Source organism: Rhamphochromis sp. 'chilingali', assembly GCF_963969265.1.
Source record: "Rhamphochromis sp. 'chilingali' genome assembly, chromosome: 22".
In the NCBI taxonomy this organism is placed as follows: domain Eukaryota; kingdom Metazoa; phylum Chordata; class Actinopteri; order Cichliformes; family Cichlidae; genus Rhamphochromis; species Rhamphochromis sp. 'chilingali'.
Window position 1 is genome coordinate 5,530,577 of NC_137950.1, and position 16,253 is coordinate 5,546,829.

A 16,253-nucleotide genomic window follows, 5' to 3' on the forward strand; every position below is an offset into this window, starting at 1 on the left:
TGATCTAATACATCAGTCAGATTATGACCCTCAAGTGAGTGCTGAGAAAGACATTCAAGGCTTAGGTGATGAATCTGGAAGCTCCCTTCCTCTAGATATGACAGTTGAGCCATTTAAACCCTGTCATGTAGTCACAAGGGCACAAAGTGCAAAGGAAATGATGAAAGAGCTACCCTTTTTTGAGGAGTCTCTCGAAACAGAGCCAGGGAAGATTAGGAAGTCTAGGGCTCAGAAAAGAAGAGAAAAGTTCAAAGGCTCAGGGGAAAAGGGTACAGCATTGTTCCCTAAGCCAAATAACCAACTTGAGTTTGATGTTCCCTCAGATTTAGGTGCATTCCAAAGAAGCGACCCTACTCTAAAACCCTGGTTTGAGAAGGTAACATAGGTAGAGGGGGCTAGTCAAGGTCAGGTAAGCTGTCTTGCAGACACTGTTTACTTGATTAAAGGAGGCATCTTGTACCAGAGAAAGGGGAAGTGTGAAGCTGTAGCACTCCCACAACAGTTAAGAAACAAAGTTATGGATTTGGGTCATTCAATTCCATGGGCAGGTCATATGGCTTTTCACAAAACACTGAATAGGATCAGTAGCTGTTTTTTTTGGGCAGGGATGTATGTCCAAGTTTCTGAGTTTTGCTGTTCCTGTGAAAATTGTCAGTTGACCTCAGGCAAAGGAGTAGCACGAGCCCAGTTGCAACCACTGCCAATTATTGAAACACCGTTTGAGAGGCTAGGCATGGATATCGTGGGCCCTTTAGAGAGGAGATCCACAGGTCATCGCTACATATTAGTCATATGTGACTATGCGACACGGTTTCCTGAGGCCTTCCCACTCAGATCAATTAAAGCCCGTCACGTCGCTAATTGTCTTCTGCAGCTTTTTTCTAGGGTAGGCATACCAAGAGAAATTCTGACGGATTGTGGACCGAATTTTCTATCCAAGTTGTTGCAGCAGGTTTATAAGTTGTTAGGGATAAAGGGACTTAAGACCACCCTGTATCACCCCCAAATGGACGGGCTAGTGGAGAGATACAACCAGACTCTCAAAAGTATGCTGCGTAAGTTTGTCTCTGACACAGGTGCTGACTGGGATCAATGGCTGCCATACCTTCTGTTCGCCTACCGGGAGGTCCCGCAGGTTTCCACTGGCTTCTCGCCTTTTGAACTTTTATATGGTCGCCAAGTGAGAGGCCCCCTGGATCTGCTTAAGGACTGCTGGGAGGAATCCAAAGCAGAGGGCGAAAACATCGCAGCCTACGTCATCACCATGAGAGAGAGGTTGGAGAAAATGGCATCATTGATGCAAGACAACATGAAAGCTGCACAAAAACATCAAAAGACATGGTACGATCAGAAGGCCAGGGATAGGGTCTTCCTTCCAGGTCAGAAAGTACTGTTATTGCTTCCCACCAGCGATAACAAGCTGCTGACAAAATGGCATGGACCATACGAGATCGTCAGACAAGTGAGTAAAGTCACTTATGAACTGAATATGCCAGAAAGAGTTAAAAAATATCAGACATTTCACATGAACTTGTTGAAGGAATTCCACAGCCGACAAGAGCCGGTCTATCAGTTACTGGTGCGTTCAGTTAAGGATGAGGAGGTGACTGAGAAGTTCTTTCCAACTAACATTCAAGTTTGTGCTTCAGTTGACCTTTCTCATTTGTCTCCTACTGAGCAGGCTGATATAAAACCACTCGTGGACCCACAGCTCTTTCGAGAAACACCAGGCTTCACATCACTGGTTCAGCACAAGATACGGGTGAAGGAGGATGCACCCGTTCGACAAAAGAGCTACAGAATTTCAGAACGGTTGGTGCCAGTGCTGCAGAAAGAAATAAAACTGATGTTGGACCTGGGAATCATTGAGGTGTCAAGTAGTGAGTGGTGAGCCCGATTGTTTTGGTACCAAAGAAAGATGACACCCTGAGATTCTGTATTGATTTCAGATATTTGAATGCAGTATCCAAGTTTGATCCCTACCCAATACCCAGGGTGGATGACCTGCTGGAGAGAGTTGGATCAGCAAGGTACATTACAACACTCGATCTGTGTAAAGGATACTGGCAAGTGGCTTTGGCACCAGAAGCGAGAGAGCTGACAGCCTTCAAAACTCCTTTTGGTATGTACCAATTTAAAGTCATGCCATTTGGGCTTCAAGGTGCGCCAGCGACATTCCAACGATTAATGGACCATGTACTGAGAGATGTGTCAGCATTCTCTGCAGCATATCTGGATGATGTGGTGGTGTACAGCGAGTCCTGGGAAGAGCATGTCATTCACCTACAGAAGGTGCTACACTCCATTAGAATGGCTGGACTGACTATCAATCCCAAGAAGTGCTCCATAGCCAAGAGAGAAGTGGAGTACTTGGGCTTCGTGGTTGGCTCTGGGAAGATAAAGCCGCTAAGGGCCGCCCTGTTACAGTACATAACGTCAATGAAAATAAGCCTGGCATAAATCTCCTTCAGTTCCAGATGGGTCAGGGTTGTGTAGAGTGCTGTGGCTATGGGATCCCCTGTCAACTGGTTATCCCTTGTAATGGAAAATTTTAGCTCGGAATGTCAATTAACCTCAAGTCCTTTGTTTATGAAGTCGTGCTTTGCCTCGTGTTCTACATGTCAACAGTATAACCTCCTTATAACTTTTGCCCTTAAAGAGACCAGGATGTAATGCAGAACACGTCATAACATAACATGATTAACATGTATCTGCTGACTGTGAGGGGCAATGAACAGAGCACGCTCCTGGCACACAACCACCTACTGTTTCATAGATAATGCAAAAGTGGCTCATCGCATTGTGAGCATAGTGTGCTATGAGTGCGTCATGATACCATAGCGATAGAGCTTATGTGAGATGTTTGTGTGATGCTATAAAAGAGGTGCATGACTATGCAACCATCGTGTTGGCTGTCTGTTTGCTCTCCCATCCGCATGGTAACAAAAGTATTGATTGCAACTGACTGTGTCTGCAGACTTTGTTAACAGAAAACAGGCAAACCAGTGTGGGTAAAATGTGGGTGGAATTCTTTAAATGATGTGTGATGTTACAAGTTTCTCAACTATAACATAACTAGCAAATCAGCAACATGTAACTGGACTAGTTCTTATATAGCGCTTTTCTACCGTATCCTGAGCACTCAAAGCATTTTACACAACTTGTACATTCACCCATTCGCACAAGCATGTTTTTCTACTGTTTCTAAGTGCTTCCTACCTAACATTCATACTCCGATGGATGCATCGGAGAGCAACATGGGTTTACTATCTTGCCTAGGGATACTTTGCATGCAGACTGGACCAGACTGGGATCAAGCCACCAACCTTCCAGTTAGTAGGTGACCTGTTCTACCAATTTATCCAATTCAGAGTATCAGTTGGGCTGGAGCATATCCCCACTGTGGCCATGTAGCCAATTACCAAAGGGATAACAGAGAGACAACCCTTCACACTGACATTCGTACCTTTAGCCAATTTGGAGTTACCACTTACACTAATGTCATGTCTTTGGATTACACAGTTGGAGTACACAGAAATGAGGGAATCTTGTAAATTTGATTTTGACTTGCTTTGAGGTGATGGCTCAAAATGTTTAATTACAATGAGGGCTCGCGGATCTTTGGGACCAGGACTCGGTCTGCTCTGGCTGGCCGGCTGCCTGCATGGTCATCGCTGAAGGCCCACTGTGGCTGCTGGGTGACTCCTGTCTGGGGCTCTCCTCAGCTCTTTTCTAGGTGCCCCTGTGGTGGTCCCCCTTTGGGCTCCCGTGCTCTGGGGGGCCTCTGGATGGCTATGGCCTGGATCTCCTCCATGTCTGCTTCATGTCCGGGGGGGCAGGACTATGGCTCCCCACATGTACTATTAGACACTTACATGGAGAAACCTTTTGAATACAAACACGCTCACAAGCACAGCTGTGCCCATGGTTCCTCACAGACACACACTGTCTGGGTTGGCTGCTGCCTCTAAACATATCGTGCATTATTAGTACTGTGTGCTGCTCGGCAACATGCAGTATTTATTATTTAGTGTTACTTATGCATATGTTGGTTGTTGCTATGATTACAGCGTCTTTTCTCTCTCTATCCCTCTTCTCTATTTTTCTTTTCCCTCTCCTTCTGTAAACTCACTTCCCAGCTTCTCTTTCCTTCTTTCTCTTTCCTGTCTCTTGGTTCTGTCCATTCTCATTTAAAAATTAAAAAAAGTATATATAAACATGTGAAGGAGAAATTTCCAATTATGATTGAAGAAAAATAAACAACTTTCTCTTAAGTTGAGTTTGATCTTTCTTTTTACAAGTTATTGATATGCAGCCATAGACAATATAAAAAATACAGTCTGAAAAAGTGAAGGCACTGCATAAGTGGCTTTTAATCTGCATATTTTATTTTTAAAAAAGGGGTTTTCTGCTTTTGTTTTTTTTTCTCCACTTTTGCTGCAGTGATATAATCCTAACTGTTTATAGACACGTTAGCCAGTAAGAAACCTACAAACATTAACACAATTTGTCATCAAAAAGGTGTACAACTTTGACATTGCGTGACAAAATCTTTGTTTTTCTTGTCCATATATAAATGCAAAAAAAAAAAACGTCTGAAAATCTAAACACTGACATGTGAATGAAGGGCCAAGACACATACAATTAGAAAAAACCCTTTGTTTTTCAAAGTATTCAGGACTTGTTCATGGTAAGAAATCCAGACCATCCAGTAACACATTGTTTTAGATGGTCTTATTTCAGATGTTCTCTTGACTGAAGTTTTGTCCATTTTCAGAGCCTTCTCTTTGACATGTACAATAAGAACAACTGAATCCACATCCTACATCTTCACTTAGTCGATATGCTTATATGTGCTTTATTGTCATAAGTAGCAGATGATCATATGTCAAGAAGCCTCCAAACATTGCTGGAAGACAGATTTCTGTCTTCATTTACCTTTACAGTTGTTGCAGTGGTCTACATGTTAATTTTTTGTTTGTTGTTGTTTTTAAAAATATATTTGAATCAGAGTATGGTATATCAACATGTCAACAAGCTAACTTACTTACTTCTGGATGTCTGAATGTTAAATGATATTGCAAAACTTCGGAGAACAGCCACGCTTTTTACTCCCAGTAGTGCCTCAGGGCTCGTCTGCTTCTTTTGAAGTGAAGAAATACTTGGACCCAGAAATGTCTAATGACTAAACAAGAGAGTTGAACTTAAATAACACTGTGAAAAATGTTCCATGTGTGTTATTGCATCAGCTTTCTTGTTCTTGTGGTGATGGTCTTGTAGTTGGAGAGAGCATGGAGAGAAAAGGTCTTGTCTTCTACCAATGGAAATGATAACGCTAATGTAACCTTGACCATACACAAAAAAGGACTATGATGCCACTGTGATGTAAATTAAAAAGCTGCAAAACATCTAAAACCTGATAGAAGATTGAAGATTTTCTTTAAATTGTCCATATCCTTTAACTTGAAAGTTCCAAAAGCTCTCAGAATCATCTTTAAGTGCTGATGGTGTGTCACAAGTCTCTCAGCAAATGTAGCGTCAGCACTCATTCTGTATAATCTTAGCCATCCAGTCTGATCTGGACACGAGTAACCTCAGTCTGGCCCCTGACGACTGGATCAGCTCCCTCCCGCTGAAACAGGGAAAGATATGAAAACAAAGTTGCTCGTGCCAAATTCTTTAAATATGAGATATGATAGATTTCTTACTTTTGGTAGTCCAGTCCAAGAAGGCTGATTCCATTAACAGCCAAGATCCTGTCTCCTGGTAACAGCTTCTCACACCGGGCAGCTGGAGAGTCTGGGACCACTGCACGAATGAAGATGCCCTTCGCCTTCAAAGAAGTGTCCTGAAACATGAGGTGTCGAGTTCTCGATTAAAGCAAAGATTTCACAGTTTCTGACTGTGAGGTTTTCAAAATGGTCCTTATTTTTACCTGCATTATATTTTTTTAATATATAAATGGCATGAAGTAATATAATTCATGCCACAATACATAATAATATATAGTTATTATGTATTATGTATTATAGATATATTTTTAGTGTTACGCATCTGCTGTTAACAACTCAAGTACAGTTGTCACACAGTGGAACTTTGTATTTATCTTTTATATTGGTTTTATTTTGATTTTAGCGTTTATTTGCGAGTGTAGTTTTTATTGCATGATTTTATTCTAATGTTTGTATTGCATGGTTTTTAGCGTTTTATTCTACATTGTTTTAATCCACTGTGGATTGGCTGGGCATGGGACAATTAGCTGATAGGGACAGACTCCGGTGCAAAATGCGAGGTGGGCTGGGATCTGACGGGTCCAGTGAAGGGACGAGAGGGGGACAGGAGGCTCCTCCTCGTCATTCTGGGATGAGGCTGGCGTGGAGCCCGCTCTGGAGAAGGAATTTCTGGCCTGCTGGTGGACCCATAATGAGCATTCATCTGGGGTTGTGGGACAATTACACCAGTGGATTTTAGTGCAAGTAGAAAATGGTATTTTTATGGGTTTTAGAATTGTTTTATCTAGTCTCCGTGGGAATTTTAGCATATGGAGAACATTTTATTGTATACTTTTTTCTTTTCTTTTTTTTTTTTTTTTTGCCTGTCCCATTTGGTGGCCACGGAGCAGAAGCCAGAGGGGGCTGCAGTGGCGTACACGCCGGCTCTGCCGGCGGCCAGCTGTGCCAGAGTGAACCGAGCCCCAGGCCCAGAGGCCGGAGGCCCGAGGGCCCCCTTTGCCCCGGAAGAGGCCTGACCGAGCAACAGGCACCAGGCCCCGCCAAGTAGTCACTGGGAGTGAGCTGGTACATACCTGAGCGCCCAGCCCCGGACACCAAGAACCACCAACGCACCAACCCCTGAGGGCATCAGTTACCGGCAGGGAGTGTGGTGAGGGGAGATAGGCCTTTGGTGTATACTTTTTTCTTAGTATTTGGGTTGTTTTATTTCTACTGCCTCGGGAAATAAACTGTTGCTGATCAGACCTGCTTCATCTTTGTGCCCTTGGTATCTGACTCGCTTGCTCCCCCATGTATTTAAGGAATCGTTCGTATGACATTCTGGCGCATCAGCTTTAGTGTCTGCGTTACACAGTACTGTACTCTGCTTCAAAGAAGCCAAACTTTAAGTGTTTTTGAGTAATAGCTGTCCAGACTTTCAGAAGCTCTTTCAAAGTTTTTCAGAGGATATCGGGCACATTTTCATACCTAGCAAAGAGTCATTTTAAATTGTATTTTTAGGCACTTCATTATTAGGTTGGTTGGTGGCTCAATGCTTACTCAAACCTTATTTCTTTTTCTTTTCATTGTAATAGCTGTAAAAGTTTACAGCTATGTTAGCAGAGATAAGATAAGATAAACCTTTATTAGTCCCACATCTCGGAAATTAGTTGTGTCACAGCAGAAAGTGGACTGTGCAAAGTAACAACAGCAAAAAGAAAAATAATGGAATAGAATAAGATAAGAGAATAACATTTTTTTATTTAAATGGTAAAACACAGTTTTTAAATAATTATAATGTTGCAAATATTTAAACAAGTTTAACATATTACTAATAAAAAGAAAAACAAAACATAAAGCTGATTATTAACTGATAATTGATAATCAGTAGCATGTTTGCTAGCTATTTGTCCTTATCCAGCAACAACTGCTAAATTCAATCCTTTTTAATCACAAGATTTTTTTCCTGTGTGGGAAAATACAAATATTTAAGCAGTGAAAATTGAATTCTATTATCTCTTTCTGAACCTTTTATTATTATATATATTTTTTAATTTAAAATGTTTCTCTTTCCTCTTCCAAAAACATAAAAATGTTATTTATCTTTTTTTATTAAAATGAGCGCTGTGATGGAGTATCGGGCCACAACATACATCGTCTTTATTGCACGATGGCATAACCATCAACAACCTCACATCTGTTCATTACCAGCATTTCGTACAAAGCTTGACCAGACACAGCTTACTCCATACTCCTCACCACACTAACTCTATGTGCTAAAAGAGAAATCACTTCCTTCCTTGTTGCTAAAACCGATTCTGACGTACGATTGCAGTAACTCAGAGGGTATAGCAGCTGTGGTACAATTGTAATCTTTTTCATTTTCATTTCGACTTTTTTCTTGAAATAGATCTTCAACTTTACTCTTGGAATTTCATCGTCATAAAATTTTAGCTGTGCCATAGATTCTGCTAGCCCTGTGACGAACTGTCTACAGGTTAAATTCTCGTTGACTTACCCTTGTGTCTATTAGAGCAAGACCAATCCCTCTTTCACCTCGCTCCAGCTCCAGGCTAAAAACCTCTTCATCTGCTTCTTCTTCATCTCCGTGCTCCTCCTCTTCTTCTTTTAGTTCTACGAGTGTTTTCATATTGCTGCAATCGGACTTTAAGCGGTCTACTTTGAGAGCAGCTAAGCACTGAAACACTAATCCACCTGGAGAGTAAAACAAATGATATGTTCAAAAAAAGACGCAGAGAAGAAACTAGGAATGGAAATGTCTTTCTATACCTTCATCATGTGCATCTACACCAGAGAGCCAGGGAAGTGTCTCATCATCAGACTTCATCCATTTGTCTTGGTCTTCCTTCACCTGATCAGTTCGACCTAGTATGAGGGGACTGTTAGGTGGGGTGAGGAGGCAGGAGGGGTCCAGGACTGACCTCCTCGACTCGCTGTTCTCAGTCTCTCTTGTCTGCAGCTCTAGATTTCTTAGCTTTTGGGACAAAATATTGGCACCAGAGGAGCTGAACTCATCCAGGTAGCTGGTGAAGAGAGGAAAGGGTGATGGTGTTGAAGGCGATGATGGTGATGGCGGTGATGGGGGTGAAGGTGGTAAGGGAGCAAAGGTACTTGAAGGGGAATGGTGATTTTGGTCACTAGGCTCCCATAAGTTCAAATCAGCTTGTAATGTATTCAAAGTTTCTAGACTGCTGTTTTGAAGATTAGCCACATTAGTCAGGTTAGCCTCCATTTGAATCCCATCACCCTGGTGGACAAATAACATTAGAACAGCATGAATAGATACACCAATGAGCATAAAAACAGCCACCATAGTATAGTTCATTGTAACATGATGTAAACGATAAAAAGGGTGTCACCAGATTTATTTTTTATTGCATTATTGTCTGATGAAGAACTTGTGACTGTGAAATGTGCAACAAATATGCCTGCAGTGTTCGAGCTGTTGATTTTTCACTTTTAATGGTCACTTTCAGGCCTAACATCTGCCCTTGCTCTGGTATAGATATGTGATTAGCTTTCTAGTCTAAGGAGCTTGGAAAGAAAAAACATCTGGACTTCTTTAAGTTGCTTGAAGACATTTCTGCCATGTTTCGGTTGTGTACAGGCAGGAGAAGGACCCAAATGCAAAACTCACGACAACAAAATTAAACTCAAAAAGCTGCTTTATTCCAGAATGGCATGGAAAACTAAACTAAACTAAACTAAACTGGGACATGGATAAACTGACACGCACGGAAACACAGCCATGAGGGAGACTACGACACTGACAAAGAGAAACACAGGGCTTAAATACACAGAGGGATAACGAGGGAATGAGACACAGAAGGAGAGCACAGCTGGGAGTAATCAGGCTGGACGAGACAAGGGAAGCAAAACTAGAATCACTCACATGAGACATGAACCTTCAAAGTAAAACAAGAAACACACTGACTGAACTCTAGACATGCAAACTTAACAGCAACTGAGAAGACAGAACATAGGGACCTGAAACATGGGACAGAAAGGCACAGTAGACACAACGTGGACATAACGCCACAGGGAAAGAGTAAAACAAAACACAGAACCTCTTAGAAAATAAAATAGGAAACATAATGAAACGCAGACATGACTACATGAATTTGACAACATAACAGACATGAAACACATGAAGGACAAGGGAGACTTAACAGGGGTTGGAAGACACAAGGGGAATCTAATAACAAAGAACTAGAAAAACTCATGAGCTTAATCACATAAACATCCAAATAAACTAAACTCAAAACACTGGGTCATAAGACCCAGGATCATGACAATTTCACCTCTCATCCGAGAAGCTTCTAAGGTCGAATGGTGGAGAGTCCTGGATTTAAACCCTGTGGGAGTGTCCCCTGTAGAGGGTCAATGAACCCCTTAATGATCCTCTACCTAATCACACGAGCCAAGGTGTGAAAACGGGTGTAGGTCACAATCAGCCAAGGTTTCGGGTGAGCTCATTGTGAAGCCTAGCCCCACCCTATCATGTGATTTCCTGAGGTCAGAAGGCCCAGGATATGAGTGGGCGTTAAGGCATCTGGGATCTCAAAACTGGATTATAGATGGCAGAGAGTTGGTGTTGTAAACCACTGTTCAAAGATGGTCGATCACAGTGGACATAGATGGCTTCTTTCACTCCTCTTTCAAACCATCTGTCCTCTCTGTCCAAAATGTGAACATTGGCATCCTCGAAAGAGTGATCATTGTCCTTTAGATGCAGATGGACTGCTGAGTCTTGTCCTGTGGAGGTGGCTCTTCTATGTTGTGTCATGTGTTTATGTTTGGTCTCTCAAATGTAGAGGTCTGAGCATTCCTGAGTATTCCTCGCACATACACTACATTGTTAATTTTGTGTTTAGGAGTTCTGTCTTTGGGATAAACTCGTTTTTGTCTGAGAGTGTTGCTGGGTCTGAAGTATACTGGGATGTCATGCTTGGAGAAGACTCTCCTGAGTTTTTCTGATAAACCTGCTACATAGGGGATGACAATGTTGTTGCGTTTGTCTTTCTGATCCTCCCTGTTGTCTGTCTAGTTGTTGTCTGGTCATCTTTTCGGTGCCTCTTTGCTGACTTGATGAAAGCCCAATTAGGATAACCACATGTTTTAAAACTCAGGAGAGTTTTTTCTTTCCAAGCTCCTTAGACTACGATGACCTGGATGACTGACAACCTTCACAGATGATCAGCTTTCTAGTTTTTCATAAAATCATCGACAGATGTTTTAACGTTTAAACGGGCCCAGGCTAGCTGGGACTTCCAGTCTCTATGCTAACTGACTGTTACTCTCAGTGACTTAGTGTATAGCTATTAAATACTGGAATTTGAATATTAAAGACAAGCTGAAAGCTGAACAAGAAGTTTTTCTTGAAAAAGGACTGAGTGGTACTAGACTTTTTTTGTTGTTTTTCAGTTGAAAGCGACATTTTTTAAAATAACATTCTTCCTTTGAAACCGATAATGTGGCTACCTGTTGGACATCACTTCTATGTGCAATCTTTGTTTAGCTCTTTGAATTTGTACTTGCTAAATACCCCAATATATTCTAGTTACTGGAAAGAAACACTCAGTAGAGCTAAGAAACCGGTCAGATCGACTAAGAACTGCTGAACTTTATTAATTAGCAGTTATTACTCCTAATTAGCAAGTGTCATCAGACTAACACTACAGACTAAGAAGGTAAACACAGTAAAAATCAACATGGTTGGTTTTACACTGTTTGCTTAGTGGTGCTAGCGCTTAAGCTAAAGCTAATGCTGCTATAGCCTCACAAGGCTGCTAGCATGACGAGAAAGTTTTCTGATATATGTTTTTTTTAGCAAAGGCTTCCAATCTGACTTTATGTGCAAACTTTATACTTTTATGCTTTATATAAAATATTATTTCTTTTTGCAATTTTCTTACCTTGTGGTCTTCAGCAGTTGAGAGATTTAAGGTGGAAATAAACTCTTTGAGCTTGTCCAGTTCTCTCCTCAGGGCTGAATCTGTTACGGCTCTTCTCAGTTGAAGCTGGTAGCCCACGTCTGGCAGCACCAGTGGATGGTGGGTGTCAAAGCTCTCAAGAATGTCAGCTAAGCAAGAAGACGGAGTGTATTAAAATGAAAAAAATGAAAGGTAAGATTATTGTGTTCACAGTACACTCACTTCTCACCTGTTTGGCGTGCTGCAGCTTGTTCTTGCACTGAAGGAGTCCAGGTGTGTCTACAAGGCGATGCTGGGCTATATAGACTCAAAAGATGGTTCAGCTGGGCTGGACTCAGGGCAGGATAGTCTAAGCGAAGAGAAACCCATGTTTTCTGTGTACACACACACACACACACACACACACACACACACACACACACACACTGCATTAGAATGATTCTTCTACTACATTTTCATCTGTTAAGTTAAATAAAAACTTTCTTTAAAAAAAGAAAAGCGCTATATAAGAAGCTGTACAAGTCAGTTGTCTTTTTTGAATACAGTTACAGCTGCTCAACGGAAAGGTTTGTATGCTGTTGTGAAAAGCAGCCATTTAAAGGTGAGTACCTAAAAACTGGGACCAACGACCTTAAGCCAGTGTCCCTCAAACCTGACTGGGGTAACCCTGATGTCTCGGTCAGCTTGAGCTTGAACTTGATGAACTACCCACATTCATCCACAGGTTTAAACAGAACTAGGAAATTTATCAACTGCACACAGACTGTTGAATCAGGGTTTAGTATACTTCCCAAGGACACTTCAATATGTAGACGGGAATGACCTTCCAAATATCAGACCACCCACTCTACCTCCTGAGCAGCAGTTGAGCTGTCTATCCATCAAGAAAGACTTTGGTCTGAAATGTTTTCGGTTGGGGAATGTCATTTTTCACAACAAACAAATCTTCAGCAACTGTGGGATGCTATCACATCGCTATGGACCAAAATTTCTAAGAAATGTTTCCAGCACTTTGTTGAATTAGTTCATGTTTAAATATGACGTTAAGCAAACACAGGGCAAGCAAGTAGATGCCTTTAGGCTAAGTGCAGTATGTCAGTTAAATACTGGAACGAGAAACATCATCAAACCATCCATCCATCCCTTCTCTTCCACTTATCTGGGCCGGGAAACAGCCTAAGCAGAGGAGCCCAGACCTCCCTCCCTCTAGCCAGCTCCTGTAGCTCATTTCCAGGGAAACACAGAGGCGTTCCCAGGCCAGCTGAGAGATATCATAATTCCATGGTGTCCTGGGTCTGCCCATGGCCTCCTGCCGGTAGGAGATTCCAGAACACCTCACCAAGGAGGCGCCCAAGAAGCATGCTAACCCAAACCACCTCAACTGGTTCATTTTGATGTGGAGGAGTAACACCTCTACTCTAAGCCCCTTCTGGATGCATGTGCTCCTCACCCTATCTCTAAGGGAGATGCCAGCCACCCTTCAGAGATAGTTCATTTCTGACGCTTGCATCTCATTCTTTGGGTCACTACCCCGAGATTGTGACCAAAGGTGGGAGTAGGGACCTAGAATGTCCGTTGGCTCTCAGCGAAGGCGGTTGCACTTTTTCTCCTCTCCTCCTTACCCTTATCTTCCCTGCTTAGCCTCTTGTCCTTGTCTTGTCTCGTGTGCATTACTTTCCCTGGAACAGTCTCTCACTGTCGTTCTCTAAAACCTAAAAGAGAATTATGGATTTGATCAACTGGTCTCTGAATGCTATTGACACCCTTTTCTCAACGAGGAGTCTGGGCTCGGGAGAGCCCGAGTGCCCTGGAGGGACTTTCCCTGCCGGATACACGATGGACGGGTGGCAGAACTGGAGGGTCATGTGCCTGGCGGGACTGTCGATCGAGGACGCTGAAGATATCTACCTATTCGGAACCATGATAACAGGGTTCTTGCTGATCGGAGCTGGCTTGGCCCTGGTTTATCGGAGAAATAAGAGAGCGGAACCGGCTGTTCAAACCCCCCCAAGGCTGCCCGCTGGAATCGAAGCGATGGGACGAGGCGCGACCTCTCACAACGAACGCAGCATGGTTAAGATAAGATAAGATAAGATAACTCTTTATTGTCATTGCACAGTCATACATAGTACAGTAGTACAATGAAATTGGAAAAACTGTTTAACACCTTGGAGATGCTTACAGCTGCTGTGAAGGCTCAAAACAAGACCATTGAGCGTATGGGGGGATACATCAGAGAGAGGCCTGCTCAAAATGAGACCCTTGAGCGAAAGTTGGAACACATCGCGGAACGGATCACTGCAGTTGTGAGGTCTCAGAATCAAAAGAATGATAACACCATGGAACAGAAGTTTGATACCATCATGGGGAGGCTCGCGGCTCTCCAACGGGAGATTGAGAGACCAGCGTCAGAGTGTTAAAGAGCAGCTTGAAATTCTCCTGGGCTGCTCGCATGGAAAATCAACAAAATCAACATCGTGTGTTTTACCTGCAGTAAATTCTTTCTAGGCGTTGCCAGCAGATTGACAGCCGATGAGAGTGTGTGTGTGTGCTCCAAGGCTAATTCTCCCAGTCCGGCTGCATGGGCCCAGTCAAGGAGCAGGTCAAGATTGGCTCGTATTCGCACACCTCTGGACCACTGATAGAACCCTGGCTCAGATCCTGTGTGCACAACAGTATTAAACATGTTTTATGTACTAATGTATAATGTACAGTAAGTTTAGATATTAGTCTCCCAACTATATATGCACAGCTCAGAATTGGGGCATCCTCCTAATGAGCTGAAGATGGTTTCCTGGGGGATCTCCTTCCAGTTCTGGACTTGGGCATCACTGAGCCCCTGGACAGTGTGAGATGCAACATGGTGGAGGTCATTTTGTAGTTCTTGCAGTGCTCCTGCTGTTCCTCCTTCCACAAAGGAGCAGGTATCAGTCCTGCTGATAGTTTAAGGACCTTTGACATCCCTGTCAACCTCTCCCAATTTTTGGGGGGTAGGGTTATTTAGAAGGTTTAATGAGTTTGTTATATGATTCTTTTAAAATGTTTTTTTTTTAACTCTTGTATTAATTACTTACACACATGGTTATAGTTTAGCCAATATGATAACTGAAAATGTAGAAATCTCAACTTCTCTTTATGTTGGTAAAAACCTGCTGTAACCTATTGATTTATGGTTATTACAGTTGGGTATGTTTAGCTCTTTCATTTGTTTGATGAATTATAAGAAACAGACAACTGCTATCTTTATTGCATATTGTTAATTTCCCACAGTAGAAGCACTTCGGTTTAAGTCGGCACCTTCATACTTCAGAAGAAATACAAAGGAGACAAGTGAACAAGTTCTGCAGCCACTGCTAAATCTCTTGATGGCCACTAGAGGGCAGGGCAGTTACAGCTAAATGTAACTTCTGTTAGTACATAAACTTTCAGGCCTTAAGAACTTAATTATGAGCCAAGAGATATACGGGAAAAGATGCCAAACACGCTGTAAGTTTAAGCCATACATGATGCATCACAATCTCTGTGCCAGTATAGAAGAAAAGATGAAGTGCAAAGAAATTCATGACAAATGTGACTCAGTGTAAATGTTATTACAAAGTTAGGGCAGAACACTCACACAGTTTTCCCATTTAATAGTAACAATCTGATCTTCTTGTGACTGATGAGGATAATTCACTAGTAGACGAAAGACTGAGAAGTAGTCGTGGTATAAACTGTGAAGACCTGAAAAGGTGAAATGATTCTGCTGACCTATAAAATTATCCACTTCACTTTTTACTACTTGTCAGCTGAGACTATCAGGAAAGACGACGCTCGAACCAGCAAAAATGTGTTGAAAGAACTTGAAGGCAACTATGTGAAACTACTAAAAGATTTTGTGATTTGGATAAAAAGTGAAAGCTACTGAGATTTCTCTAAGGTCATTTAATGCATGTCAAGAAAAAAATGTTCCAGACTTTAACACTCTACATTTATAAAGGCTAATTTACACTATGGAGCCCTGCTTTTAAAAGCTGCCATATGTTTAACACAGTCTGTGAGGCTGGATTTAAGAAATAAGCCTTAATAGTTTTTAGAACATGTTTAGCGCCATCTTGTGCCAGTACAGAACATAATGTCACCGGGGTGGTTGGTTGCAGCTCACAGACATTTTTAAGTTTATGTTAACTAACTAGTGACAGAACCAATAACCCAGTGAAAATCAAGGAGAAAAGGCAGTCTAAGGGGGGTTACTTTTGTGCTGCCTCTGTCTACAACAATGAGTTTTATTCTAAGCAACCAAAGATATAGTGTCCACTTTCAGTCTCTGTCTCTTAAGCAGTAAGTTGATTTCCTTGTTTAGCTACCTGTACTGAAATTGGAAAATCCACCTGCCAGCTATAACGTTTGGGGTCCAAGCATTTTATAAATGAGGACTGTGTGGAGGAGAGCCTGCTTGAGTTACCAGACTGAAAAGCTGGTGTCCGAAACCAAGCAATCAGCTGGCAAAGCAGAGGTCTGCAAGTTACGATATTTTATGCAGTAAATTTGTCTTTCTTTTCCAAGCACAGCCAAACAGTTTACAACATAACAGGTTACTACGTGTGCA

General features: G+C 42.1%; 1 protein-coding gene across 1 annotated transcript in view; it reads right to left on the minus strand.

Annotated features, from left to right (window-relative positions):
• Window positions 1–4,484: 4,484 nt before the first annotated feature.
• The window catches only part of radil2b (Ras association and DIL domains 2b), a 37,587-nt gene continuing 25,818 nt past the window's right edge, over window positions 4,485–16,253 (minus strand). The window contains exons 12-18 of the mRNA XM_080873895.1: window positions 14,154–14,326; window positions 11,895–12,039; window positions 11,648–11,814; window positions 8,502–8,979; window positions 8,230–8,426; window positions 5,709–5,848; window positions 4,485–5,632 (exon numbers count right to left, since the gene is read on the minus strand). Coding sequence (XP_080730021.1) covers window positions 5,539–5,632; window positions 5,709–5,848; window positions 8,230–8,426; window positions 8,502–8,979; window positions 11,648–11,814; window positions 11,895–12,039; window positions 14,154–14,326 — 1,394 coding nt within the window. The 3' untranslated portion in view covers window positions 4,485–5,538. The remainder of the gene's footprint in view (window positions 5,633–5,708; window positions 5,849–8,229; window positions 8,427–8,501; window positions 8,980–11,647; window positions 11,815–11,894; window positions 12,040–14,153; window positions 14,327–16,253) is intronic.